General features: G+C 46.7%; 1 protein-coding gene across 3 annotated transcripts in view; it reads right to left on the bottom strand.

Annotated features, from left to right (window-relative positions):
* TTLL9 (tubulin tyrosine ligase like 9) overlaps window positions 1-12,679 on the bottom strand; it is a 39,512-nt gene that overhangs the window by 26,687 nt on the left and 146 nt on the right. For all 3 annotated transcript variants that reach the window (XM_033094919.1, XM_033094920.1, XM_033094917.1), the window contains exons 2-5: window positions 10,039-10,082; window positions 6,452-6,544; window positions 2,300-2,411; window positions 1,406-1,591 (exon numbers count right to left, since the gene is read on the bottom strand). In XM_033094919.1, the coding sequence (XP_032950810.1) occupies window positions 1,406-1,591; window positions 2,300-2,411; window positions 6,452-6,544; window positions 10,039-10,082 (435 nt within the window). The remainder of the gene's footprint in view (window positions 1-1,405; window positions 1,592-2,299; window positions 2,412-6,451; window positions 6,545-10,038; window positions 10,083-12,679) is intronic.

A 12,679-nucleotide genomic window follows, 5' to 3' on the forward strand; every position in this document is an offset into this window, starting at 1 on the left:
CACAACCCTGAGTGAAGTGTGAGACCAGCTCTGCAGACTCAGAGAGGCTGACAGGTCCCGGCCCTAACAGCCCAGCACCTGCCTCCCAGCCACCAGAGGGAGGCTGGGGGAGCAAGCGTCCCCACCATCTGGATCCTGCTCACTTCCCTGCCAACCTAGGGGGCCTGAGCTGTTGGCAGGGGAGAATGCTTAGATGGAAAAAGAGTTTGGATGTGTGCAGTTTAACTCTAGATTGGACTTTTACATTCCAAACCCAAGGGTTTGTTCTTATACCCCCTGAGAGTGACAGGAAAGCTCCACCCCACACCACGGAATCAGACACTGTGGGTGGGGTGCCTTAATAAGCTAAAGCTCTCTAGAAAATTCTGACCCACTCTCAAGTCTGAGAATTCTCTACTTCTCTATAGTCTCACGATTCAAAGTGTCGGCCAAGGACCAGCAGCTGGCACACCCATTAATTTCATTTCACAGATGAGGAAATGGACTGTGAGGGGCTGAGTGACCTATTCAGGGTCATACAGCTCGAAAGTGGCAGATACAGAATTAGAAGCCAGGGTAGTCTGACTAGAGGCACCCACTCTCCACACCCCATACCCTTGGCAGGCAGCCTCAGCTACTCAGGAGAGGGGACGCGCAGGCGCACACACGCATACACGGTTCCTCCTCTTAATTACAGCTGTAAAGGCTGTGGGCTGGGAAAGGAATCAACTTAATATGCAATTGCTTGTTCCCAATTAGTACAAATTACCATTTGTCTGAGAGGATAATGCCTGGCAGGAGCTGGAATCCGCAGGTGGGTTGCAGTGTTCAGCTGCCTAAGCCCTTCAGCTCCAGCTTTCCAGACCTCGTCGCTGTTCCTCCTGGGAAGGGGATGCCAGCCTTCCCCTTCAGGAGGCCTGGGTAAATCCTGGCCCACTCTTTTCTGTGCCTGGCACATGGCAAGTGCTCAGTAAGTATTTGCAGAAAGCTTGAATGCACAGGTCTTAGACTCTTCACCTTTACAAAGGGGCTGGTAGTAGCCCCTCCCAAGGACCAGTATGGGACCTGGGCAATGCAAATACAGCAGGTCTCTCCCGGCCGCTGTGGTTTTCTTTCATGTCAGGAACAGAGGTAGGGATCTGAGCTCCAGCAAGACACTGGATTCCCTGTCCTGGTGTCCTGAGGATCACTTGTTCATCAAGTAAACACTTATTGAGCACCTACTGTGTACTAGCAGTCATATTTGCGGGTCCACATACTGCAGAGAGGAGATGAAGCTTGCTCTTCAGGGGAGGTGGATGGTCTGAGGCTGAATCCCCAGGCAGAGCCCTGTCCCGAGATGCACCATGAAGGATCCCTACTCTAGCACCTGAGATGCCCCCTCCCCGCAGCCCCCAGCCCCCCTCCCCAGGCACTGGGCACTCACAGGCTTCATGATCCAGGTGATTCCCGGGTTTTTGCGAAACTCCTCCACAAACAGATGGTACTCGCATGGCATCTCAAAGGTTTTGGGGAAGAAGTCGCACTTGGCTGCCTCCAGCTTTCCTGCCTCGCGCTCCAGCTGTTTCCGGAACCGCTTCAGGTTCTTCACCATGTAGTTCTTGCGGGTCAGCTGGGCAGCAGGATGGGTGGGCAGGCTGTTAGTGCTTCTGCCCACTGTCCTGTCCACCTCCCAACCCCAACTACCCCTCCAGCCTCTGGCCCACAAAATAACAACAGTAAAAATAACTTTGACTGACAGCCTGCTATAACTAGCCCATGTTACAGGCGAGGAAACTGAGGCTCAGAAAGGTTGAGTCTGTTTCCCAGAGCTATCCAGCTAACATGCAGCACAGCCAGGGCTTGACCCACACCTGTGTGGGTTAGAAGTTCACGTTTCTAACCACTAAGCTGCACTAACCTTTTCACATCTCCTACCATTGGCTCCTCCAGCCCCATCTTTGTGGTCTGGTTCCTACCCACCCTCCCTCCCATCTCTAGACTCCAAACTGCTCACCTTGTCTCTACTCTGAAATCACCACAATCGCTCAGGCATCCTGCTCCTTTGGCCCTCACATCTCTAGTGCTGAAATGCCAACCAGCCCGTGACCTCAATCCCCACCCTAGGACCACCTGTGCCTCAGGCTTTAGCTCCTTACCCCCTCTTACTAGTTAGCTCACTACATACCTAGTGCATATAGTCTCCACCTGGAACATACCCCAAATGCCCTCACACTTTTCATTCTGGTCCTTGGAAGCACAAAGCAGCTCCTGGCCATTTCCACACCCACTGACAAGAGTTGGCTGACTCCATCCTCGTGGCCTACCCAGCTCAGCTCACCTCGTAGTGGTTTCGAAAGTGACTGATCCGCACGTGCTCATCCATGTAGGTGTGGTCAAAGTTCTCCCGGAGCCAGCTGACGTCACACCAGTAGAAATCCCACTCCCCTTCACTGCGGGTGGGGTGGGACAAAGGTCATGACCGGAGGACCTCAGCACTGCTGGGGGCCTGGGGTCCAGGGAGGTACAGCTGAGAGGTAAGTAGCAGTGTGGCTGTCAGCAGTCTCGAGGAGGTGGCCATGGGTTGCCACTGACCACAGCCTGCTTTGTTAGGCCAGAATGAAAACTAGAGATAGATTCCTACAAAAATCCAGACTTCTGGCTTCAACTGTGCCCAATTGCCCCCTGGCACCGATTGGCTAACTATGGAGCGGCCACTGAATCAGACAAGGTACGCCCTCTCCACAGCACAATCCCCACCACTCCCTACAGCCCACGCCAACCTCACCTGATCATGTTACCTGCTGGGCCCTGGAAACGGAGTCGTCACCCCCACCCCCAAGTCCACATTACCAAGCAGTGGAATTAGCTAACATTTGCAAGCCCTTCCCAGGTCAAAAGGCCATCCCCTCACTGAATCCTCAGAGCAGCCTTGAAAGTGGCTATGATCAGGCCCGGAGCCCTAAGATGAGGTTAGCCTCCCTCCCCCAGGACATGGCATCAGCAGGGTTCACACCCAGACATGCCTGACTCCAAATTTCAACCCCCTTCTTCACCACCATGCCAGGGAGATAGGGAACCAGATTCATCTATCCAGTGCAATACCAGAGCTGGGGTGCAGAGAGGAGGTGCTTGAAAAAGATGTGACGGGAGATAAAATAATGCCGACATGAATGCTCCCAACTTTTTAAAGTAAAAAATTACAGATACCCATGTGTGTATATTCTTGCCTGATTCTATTGCCTCTCCTGTCCCAAAGGAAGCTATTAACCTGAATTTGTGTGTATCATTTCTGTGAGTGTCTTTATAGCTTTACTATGTATATGTGTTATATGTGTATATCCATAAGTAGCATATAACATTGTTTGGCATGTTTTTCAAACTTTCTCATAGCTAATACTTATTGCTTACCATGTGCTAGACACTGTTCTAAATACTTTACAAATATTAACTCATCGATTCTCATAGCAATCCTAAGTGTTAGGATCTGTTATTAAGCCCATTTTACAGGTGAGGAAATTGAGGCCCAGAGACGTTAAGGAACTCGCCCAAGTTCATACAGCTATGAATAGTAAGTGGCAGAGCAGGATTTCAACTCAAGCCATCAGGCTCCAGAGGCCAAGCTTTGTAGTTAAAACCATTCCTATTTCCTTTCACAGCGTGCTTTTACACCCACCCTGTGTTTCAGATGAGTGAATAAATAATGGGTGAATGAATAAATAATGCATTATTCATTCATTCCTTCATCCAACACATACGTGCTAAGGTTGTCTTGGTGTCAGAGACATTGTTGAGTGCAAGGATACAGGAGGAACCAAAACTCTGGGCCAGGTGGTGCATATAATACCATGGTGAAGATTAAGAATAAACAAGGAAACAAATAACTATAATGAGGAATTGTGAAATGTGCCACAAGAAGTCCAGGCGGAGGCCATGAGGCAGGGTAGCTAAGCGACCTATGTTGGGCGGAGGCCATGAGGCAGGGTAGCTAAGCGACCTATGTTGGGCGGAGGCCACCCTGTGGAGGTGACATTTCAGCGGAGGTATGAAGGGTAAGGAGGAGCATCCAGGTCAAGAGCATGGGAAGAGGGTTCTAGGAGAGGGAAGGGCAGGAAGTAAGGCCCTGAGGTTGCAAAGGGCACCTTCAAGGATGTGAAGAAATTCCAGAGTGGAGGAGAGAGGTCAGGAAAAGGCTGAAGAGTGGGGTAGGGCTCAATAAAGCAGGGCCTTGCAGGCCACGGTGTGGATTTTGGATTCTTTTCTAATTCTGAAAGTTCGTTCATTTGTACATCTTTTTTTTTCTTTTTTAAGCGTGTTTTTCCAGGACCCATCAGTTGCAAGTTAAGTACTTGTTTCAATCTAGTTGTGGAGGGCGCCGCTCACAGTGGCCCATGTGGGGATTGAACTGGCAACCTTGTTGTTAAGAGCACGGTGCTCTGACCAACTGAGCTAACCGGCCGCCCTGTGTACATCTTCATGATTATCATGGTCAAGTTGCTCTTACATCACCCGGGAAGACATTGATCCACAAGGGCAGCGGGGATCTGGGTTCCTTCGACCTTCCCATTCTGTCATCCTTAACATGTTGTCTTCATGCTCATCACCTCAGGGTCACAAGATGGTAGCTGCAGGTCCAGGCCTCATGTCAGCTTTCTTGGTGGGAAGCAAGGGAAGGGACAGCTCTGGGCACATCTGTTCCAAACTCTGACCTGACAGGCTGATGCTCTGAACTGAGACCTCATTCTATCTGGAAATACTCGACCCGAGGTAAGGTCCTAAAGGATGAGGCCTTGCATTCACAGAGCCATGTCTGGTGTAAAGGCCCTGGCCTCTGGCCCTTCCTGATTTGAGGACCCTTGAGAAAATTTGAGATCGGCCATAGATCAACCTTCTTCATAGACTCCCACACCATCAGCACCCCTCAGACAAACCCTCAGACCCTCTTCCACCTGACCATGATGCGAGGCTGAGAAGGGGTAGGGAGGGGGTGGCCTGAGTTCACACAGCAGGTCAGGACAGAGTCCTTTCCTATACACCATCTTCACCAGCTGGTCACCTCACTTTCCTCTAATTCACCCCCCACCTCCTTCCCCCATCCTCAATTACACCAGGCAGTGGGAATCATGGATTCGTCCATTGGCTCCTTGGTTCCTTCATTCACTGAGAGGCTGCTAGCATAGGGCGGAGATGAGCCTGGGACTCTGTAGACAGACAGACTAGGTACAACTCCTCGCCCAAGCCCTTACAAGCTGTGTGACCTCAAACATGGCATTTTTTACTCTTTTGTGTCCCATTTTCTCTTCGGTAAGATGGGAATGATGATAGCCCTCATCTGGAAGGTTTGCTGGATGATTCAAAGACGTTGTGCATGCAGAGTGCTGAGGACGGTCTAGCAGGCTTACTACTGTTATGCAACAAATATTTACTAAGCACCGTGGCTGGGCAGCTGGTTGTCCTCACCCCACATATCCATCCTCCCCTTTTTCTACAGAATTCCCAACATCTACCTGGGGAAATGTAGTCTACATTTTCCAGAATAAAGATTACATTTTCCAGATTCCCTTGCAGCTAGGTGAGGCTGCATGGCTAAGTTCCCGCCAGTGAAATGGGAGAGACTTCTGGGTTGTGTCCTTAAAGAGCAGGGCATGCCTTTTCTTGCCACCTTCCTATCTACTGCTCTTGGAATGTGCATGTAAGGCTGGAGCTCCACCTGAGACCATGAGAACGAGGGCCTCACTCGAGGGATAGTGGAGTGGAACGACAGAAACAAGTGGTTCCCACATTTTCATACCATCTTTGAACATCCTCCATCAATGGGAGACGTAAGTAAACTTCTAGCGTGTCAAAGCCTGTTTTACTTTGGGTCTCTATTACACGCATCCAAACCTTAACCCTAGTAACTAATATTAGCACCTACCATGTGCCAGCCATTGTAAGCTTGTTCATCTCAGTAACCCCAGGACTCAGCACAGAAGAAGAAACGTAGGCTTAGGAGTCAAGTAACTTGTTCAAGGTCACAGAACTAGTAAGTGGCCAGGGAAGAGCAGCCCTTGATGTGGGACCTGCTGGAGGATTCAAGCCAGCTGGTAGTGGAGGATTCAAGCCAGCTGGTTTATGATGGCTGTATTCCTTGTTTCTAGCCATAGAACACTGCTAGAACAGGGTGGAGATGAGCCTAGGACTCTGCCTGGCCGTACAATAGTCAAACTGAACTGGGTTTGAATCCCATTTATGTGCTGTGTGACCTTAAGCAATTGGATTAATACCTCTGAACATAACCCTATCTTGCTAAATGGTTGCAGGGCTTAAATAAGACAGGTGGTGTCAGCCATGTGCCTGATACTTTGTGAGTGCTAAATAAATGTTGGCCCCTGTTACAGCCAAATTGGGACAAGTCCAGTAGCCACCCTGGGGAACTGGGAGAAAAATGAAAGGAAACAAGGACCTGTAAGACCAGGGAAGGAGGGGCAAGGTGGTGGAGGTGGTGTCTTACTCTTTCACTTCCACCCATCCAGGCCTGTTGCGAAGGACATCCATAAGTGTATTCATAAGAGTGGTCTTGAACCGGATTGATGCTCTCTGCTCTCTGAAAGACAAGGTGACAGAATGCTTACTGAAGATCAACTATTTCTCTAGCATGTCCAAGGACAGAAGAAAAGGGGAAGGAAGAAGGGTCAAATTCCATAACCTGGAAATGCCAAAACGTAGAATTACTGAATTTCAAAATTTTGCATCATAGCAACACTTAAAATAATCAAATAATCAACACTTAAAATAATCAATAGGCAACACTTAAAATAATCAAATTGAGGGGCTGGCCCGGTGGCTCAGGCGTTAGAGCTCCGTGCTCCTAACTCCGAAGGCTGCCTGTTCGATTCCCACATGGGCCAGTGGGCTCTCAAGCACAAGGTTGCCAGTTCAATTCCTCGAGTCCCGCAAGGGATGGTGGGCTCCGCCCCCTGCAACTATAATTGAACACGGCACCTTGAGCTGAGCTGCGCTGAGCTCCCGGATGGCTCAGTTGGTTGGAGTGCGTCCTCTCAACCACAAGGTTGCCAGTTTTGACTCCTGTGAGGGATGGTGGGCTGTGCCCCCTGCAACTAGAAACGGCAACTGGACCTGGAGCTGAGCTGTGCCATCCACAACTAAGACTGAAAAGGCAACAACTTGAAGCTGAGTGGCACCCTCCACAACTAAGATTGAAAGGACAGCAACTTGACTTGGAAAAAAAAGTCCTGGAAGTACACACTGTTCCCCAATAAAGTCCTGTTTCCCTTCCCCAATAAAATCTTTAAAAAAAAAAATCAAATTGAGAATTACAGAATCTTTTGGATCATTGAAAAATAATAGCAATCATTGTATTCAGTGCCTACTGTGTGCCAGGCATGGTCTGGTTGCTTTACATGTGCCATGCCTCATCTTTATATTTAATGATAAGTACTTGCAAGTCCCCTTTTCTGGCACTCATCCAGGAAGATAGAGCAGATGTACTTTTCCCTATTCCTCTTACAAGTACAACTAAATCCCCAAGACATTATATATAAAACAAACAAAAGAAGACTACAAGGTGGACAGAAGAAGGCAGACCAGTTAGGGACCTCAGGACCCAAGGAACAGCATGGTGGTGAATTCCCTGCGTTTTCTTTTTGCCTCATAGATCCCAGATGTGAAAACAAACTGTTTAAAATCAAATACCCCGAGTCTGCAAGAAAGTGGAGAAACAATAATTATCCTACAGTGCTAATGGGAGTGTAAATTGGAAAAACCTTTGGAAAGCAATTTGGCATTTTAAAACCATCAGATGCTATTTCATACACATTAGACTGGCAAAACTCTCAAAGTCCAAGTTTTGGCAACAATGCGCTAAAATGGAAACTCTTCCTCTGCTGGTAGAAGGCACGTTGGAGAGCCACATAACAGTATGTAGTACAGCTAAGTAGGCGCACACTCTGCACCCAGCAATTCCATCTGGCTTTATACCCTAGACACCCTACATATGTCCTAGGCAATGCATGCACAAGGATATCCATTGGTAATTGTTAATATTTTTTGTGGAACTAACCCGCAGCGCACCCTGTTGGTGGTCTGCCCTTATCCTTGGGCATGCACCATTCCTGTGCACGCCAATCAGAGAGTTTCCACGGCCAGCACCAGCAGGTCCTTGCCTGAGGGCTTTTTCTGGCTCACAGAGTCTGCTCAGCCAGTGCTTGGAACCTCTGAAATACCAGGGAGTTAACTGTCCTCCCCCAATTGCATATAACCAACGATGATCGCAGTTGATGGATAAATCCTCCAGCTCTCGCATCACTCACTTGGGTTAAGTTTGCAGTCTATGCTAGCTCCTAGAAATTCCCAGTGGAATTAAGCTCCACTTGCCCACAGCAATAACCTGTCAATAATTCACCTTTTTTTGGTTTCTTTCCCTTAGCTGTCTCACTTCGCCACTTCCCTGCCAATGCTTACTGGAATCACCTTCCAAATAAACAACTTGCCCTCACATCTTTGTCTCAGGATCAGCTTCTGGAGGGAGCCAATACTAAGACACAACCTCAGTGCCTTTCAATAGGAAGATAGATAAATAACTTGTGGTATACAATGGAACACATATAGTAGTTAAATTTATCCAGAGCTATACACACCCATACGATAAATACTGAAAATATGATTTTCTGTGATAAAACTAAGGTGCAGAATAATAACAGTATAATGCCACTTATGTAACTTGTATTCCTAGACACTCACGCAGCTAGGGGTCTCCATGTGACACAATTCTAGTCAATAAGATAAAAGCATAAAACTGCAAAGGAGGGTGGGTTCCTGGGAAGCTTTTTTTTTTTTTTTTTTTTTTTTTAGAGAGAGAGAGACAGAGGTGGCTTGCAGCTTCTTTCCCACATGAAGGCTGGAGCTGTAACAGCCACTGGTGTCCATAAGAAAAAGGTCAAGATCATCACAGAAACGCTAGCTCTCACATCGTTGAACCACTGCACCAGCACTCTACATTCTTTGTTACATATAGAAAATAAATACCGTTTTTAAAAACTGCTATTAGCTGGGTTTCCTGTTACTTGTAGCTAAATGCATTTCTGACCGATATCAGCCCTAATAGAACAGACGGGTGGGTCCTGTTAGCTAAAGTGCTTTTCGTTTTGTTGGGGTAGGAGTGGTTTGTGGAAGTTTAGGGCCAGGATCGGAACAGAATTGAATTTCTCTGCATAAGAGAGTAAGAGGTTTGAAATTGATGGGGTAGAGTCCGTACGGAGAGAAAGAATGCGAAAAAGATGGACGCTGTATGAGAGAAGACTACACAGGCCCTCCCCAGCCATGGTATAGCCAGGAGGGACTTGAGGAGAGAACAGAAATATCTAATGAAATAGAGAATAGTAATATGTAAAATATTGGCCATGGTGTGTGCAAAGTAAACTACCTCTTGTAACTCCTGGCACAAACCTTCAGTAAAGTCTCCACGGCTCACTCCTGCTTTGTGCATGTGGGTTCTGTTTAGAAAGTTCAAAGAGGTGCTGGTTATGGATGCAGAGTGATGCAGAGGCTTAGGGTGGAGTCGACATTTGCGTTATCAAGTCAACTTTATGTGGTTGTTGAAGGAGGTAGGAGAGCACGGTTAGGTAGGACATGGGCCCTTTCTAACCTAACTGCCCAACAAGCTCTGCCACTGACTGATCCTATGGTCTTGAGCAAGGTACTTAGCCTCTCTGGGCTTCAGTTTCCCCATCTGTAAAGGGACACAATAGTCGTGTCTACTTCAAAGGATTGTGGTAAGGATTCAATGAGATAACATAGGTGAAGTGACTGGCCCAGGGCCTGGCTCATGGTAAATGCTCAATAATTATTTATGATGATGCTGATGATCGAAAAAGGGGGAGAGAGGAAAGGGTGAAGGGAAGGAAGGAAGGAAGGAAAGAAGGTAGAAAGGAAGGAAGGAAGAAAAGAAGAAAGGAAGGAAAGAAGGAAGGAAGGAAAGAAGGAAGGAAGGAAGGAAGGAAGGAAGGAAGGAAGGAAGGAAGGAAAGAAGGAAGGAAGGAAGTTATTTCTGTGTTTATCAGATTGAGTGGGACCACTCACCGCTCTTTTCCCTTTGACAATCCATAGCCCTTGTAATTTTGAATCTGCAATGAGAAAAGGAAAATGATGTAACTGGTTTTGCATATCCGCCCTGCTTCCCCAGCTCAACTTACTGCAGATATTAAAATGCTCAAACCGTCAGACTCAGCGCTGCCCAGATCCTGAGACAGGGAGCTCCAGAGTAGCCAAGTTCTCACTGGTCACTATGTGCACAGCAACTTGGTCCTTGGAATGAACCCAAGTATCCAAGGCACACCTCACTGTAGGCTTGCTCTACAGGCATGACCTAGTTTTCAATGCTCCAAAGGTCCAATCCTGAACCCCAGTTTTGAGAGCCAAGCTCAGCCGGCTCTGTGAAAAGGATTTGGACCTCCTACTCTAACTTGGAATGTTTGATTAGATTGATGATCCAGGAAGGGGCTAGATCAACGACTCAGAGCAAAGTTAATTTCTTCCATCCAAAATGGACCTTTTAAATCCTCAAAGGGTGATGGGTATTATTTTGCTTCTACCATGTCCAAAACACCTTGGCCCTCAGCCCTGGTGAGACTGATTCCTAATGGCAGGTATGAAAAAAAGAAATCCGAACGGTCTTGTGCAGGATGACCTCTGCGGCTTGGATTGGGTAGGCAAGTACCTTGCCATCTGCATTAGTTTTCTGTTACTGCATGACAAATTATACAAACTTAATGGCAAATTTATATCTCACAGTTTCCGTGGACCAGGAGTCTGGACATGGATTAGCTGGATCCTCTGCTCAGGTCTCACAAAGCTACAATCAAGGTGATGGACTGGACTGGGTTATGGTTCTCATTCAGGGCTTGGGGTCCTCTTTGAAGATTATCCAGATTGTTTGGCAGAATTCAGTTACTAGGGGTTGTATGACTGAGGTCCATATTTACTCGCTAGAAAATGGCTGAGGACTGCTCTCAGCTTCTAGAGAGTGCTGGTCCCCAAAGGCAGTTGACAGCATGGATGCTTGCTTTCTTCCAGGCCAGCAAGAGCACATCCTCTGACTTCCCACCCTCCGAGTTAGCCACAATGGAGTCTTATGCAACCTATCATAATTATGAGAGTATCCCATCAAATTCACAGGCTCCACCCACACTTAAGGGGCAGGAATTATATAAAATGTGAACACGGGAAATAGGAATGTTGAAGGCCATCTAAAATTGTGTCTACCACACCACCCTACTCAAAGAGTGGTGGAGGGGGATAGAAAACACTGCTTTACAAACTGGCAGAAGTGAGCTCCCCCACAAAAGCAAGAGAAATCTTATCCCACTGGTCCTGTCAAGCCCCTCCCACCAACTTCCCCAATACTAGTCAAGTGTCCCATCTTTTATTTTACCTTTTATCCTCCTTCATGTTTTCAATTCCATTTTCCATATGTCTACCTAGTTTCTCTAGAGTCTTTGGTTGCAAAATTTCCTCACTGAGTTGGCACTTCAGTCAAAATTCAATTGACTGTGTGTGTGTGGGTCAATCTCTAGACTCTATTTTGTTCTATTTACTTATTTGTCTATCCTTATGTCGCTGCCACACTGTCTTCATTACTGTAGCTTTCTAGTAAATCTTGAAATCAGATAGCATGTCCTCCAACTTTGTTTTTTTCAAGATTGTCTTTGCAATTTGGGGTCCTTTGCACTTCCATATAGAATCATCTTGCTAATTTCTACAAAAAAGCATGTTGGGATTTTGATTGGAATTGCATTAAATCTACGGATCATTTTGGGAAGAAGTGACATGATAAATTATTGAATCTTGCAATCCATGTATATGGTCTTTCTCTATTAATTTAAGTCTTTAATTTCTCTCTACAATGTTTTCTAGTTTTCAGTATATGTCTTGAATGTTTTAAATTAATTTTTCATAGGTATTTGATTTTGTGATACTATTATAAATACTATTTTTTAATTTCATTTTTTAATTGATGATAGTATATTGAGGTAGGCAGAATAATGTTCCCCCAAAAGATGTCCACGTCCTAATCCCCAGAACCTGTAAATAAGTTATATTATATGGCAAAGGAAAATTAAGGTTGTTAATCAACTAACTTTAAAATACATATTATTCTGGATTATCTGAGTGTAATCACTCATTTTTTGTTGTGAGAGGGAATTAAACGGAGGTTTCATGTGAGTTGGAATACCGGATAAGAAGCATGTTGGGGTGGAGGAAGCTGGATTTTAGAGTAATTCATTTCCCCTCTTTGGATCTGATTTTTCCCACTCTTAAAATGGGGGAGACGGCCTGTACACTGCTAGAGGGTAGGGGCTTGTCTGATTCTCCTCTGTGTCCCCATTGGCCGGCACTGGGCTCAGTTTGGAAAAGGCCCTGATCGGCGTTTTTTGGCTAGATGGATTATGAGTGGATGGATTGGGTAGGCAAGCGGGCGACAGGATGAACAGATCTCTAAGAGTTTCCAAGTCAGGAAATCAAAAATTCTGAGCTTCTCCCGGGGGCACAAAAATTGGAGAGCACAATTTAGAATTTTAGAGTTTTGTAGATTTCCCGCCAGTAAGTCTGGTTCGGTGGGCTCGCGCAGAGGCTCCGACCGCGCGCGGTAAGCCGGGACTTGTAGTCTTTTCTCTGAATTCATAATTTTCGCTCTGTATCCGGAATCCCTCCGCAAGGAGTC

Source organism: Rhinolophus ferrumequinum, chromosome 23 (genome assembly GCF_004115265.2).
Source record: "Rhinolophus ferrumequinum isolate MPI-CBG mRhiFer1 chromosome 23, mRhiFer1_v1.p, whole genome shotgun sequence".
In the NCBI taxonomy this organism is placed as follows: Eukaryota; Metazoa; Chordata; class Mammalia; order Chiroptera; family Rhinolophidae; genus Rhinolophus; species Rhinolophus ferrumequinum.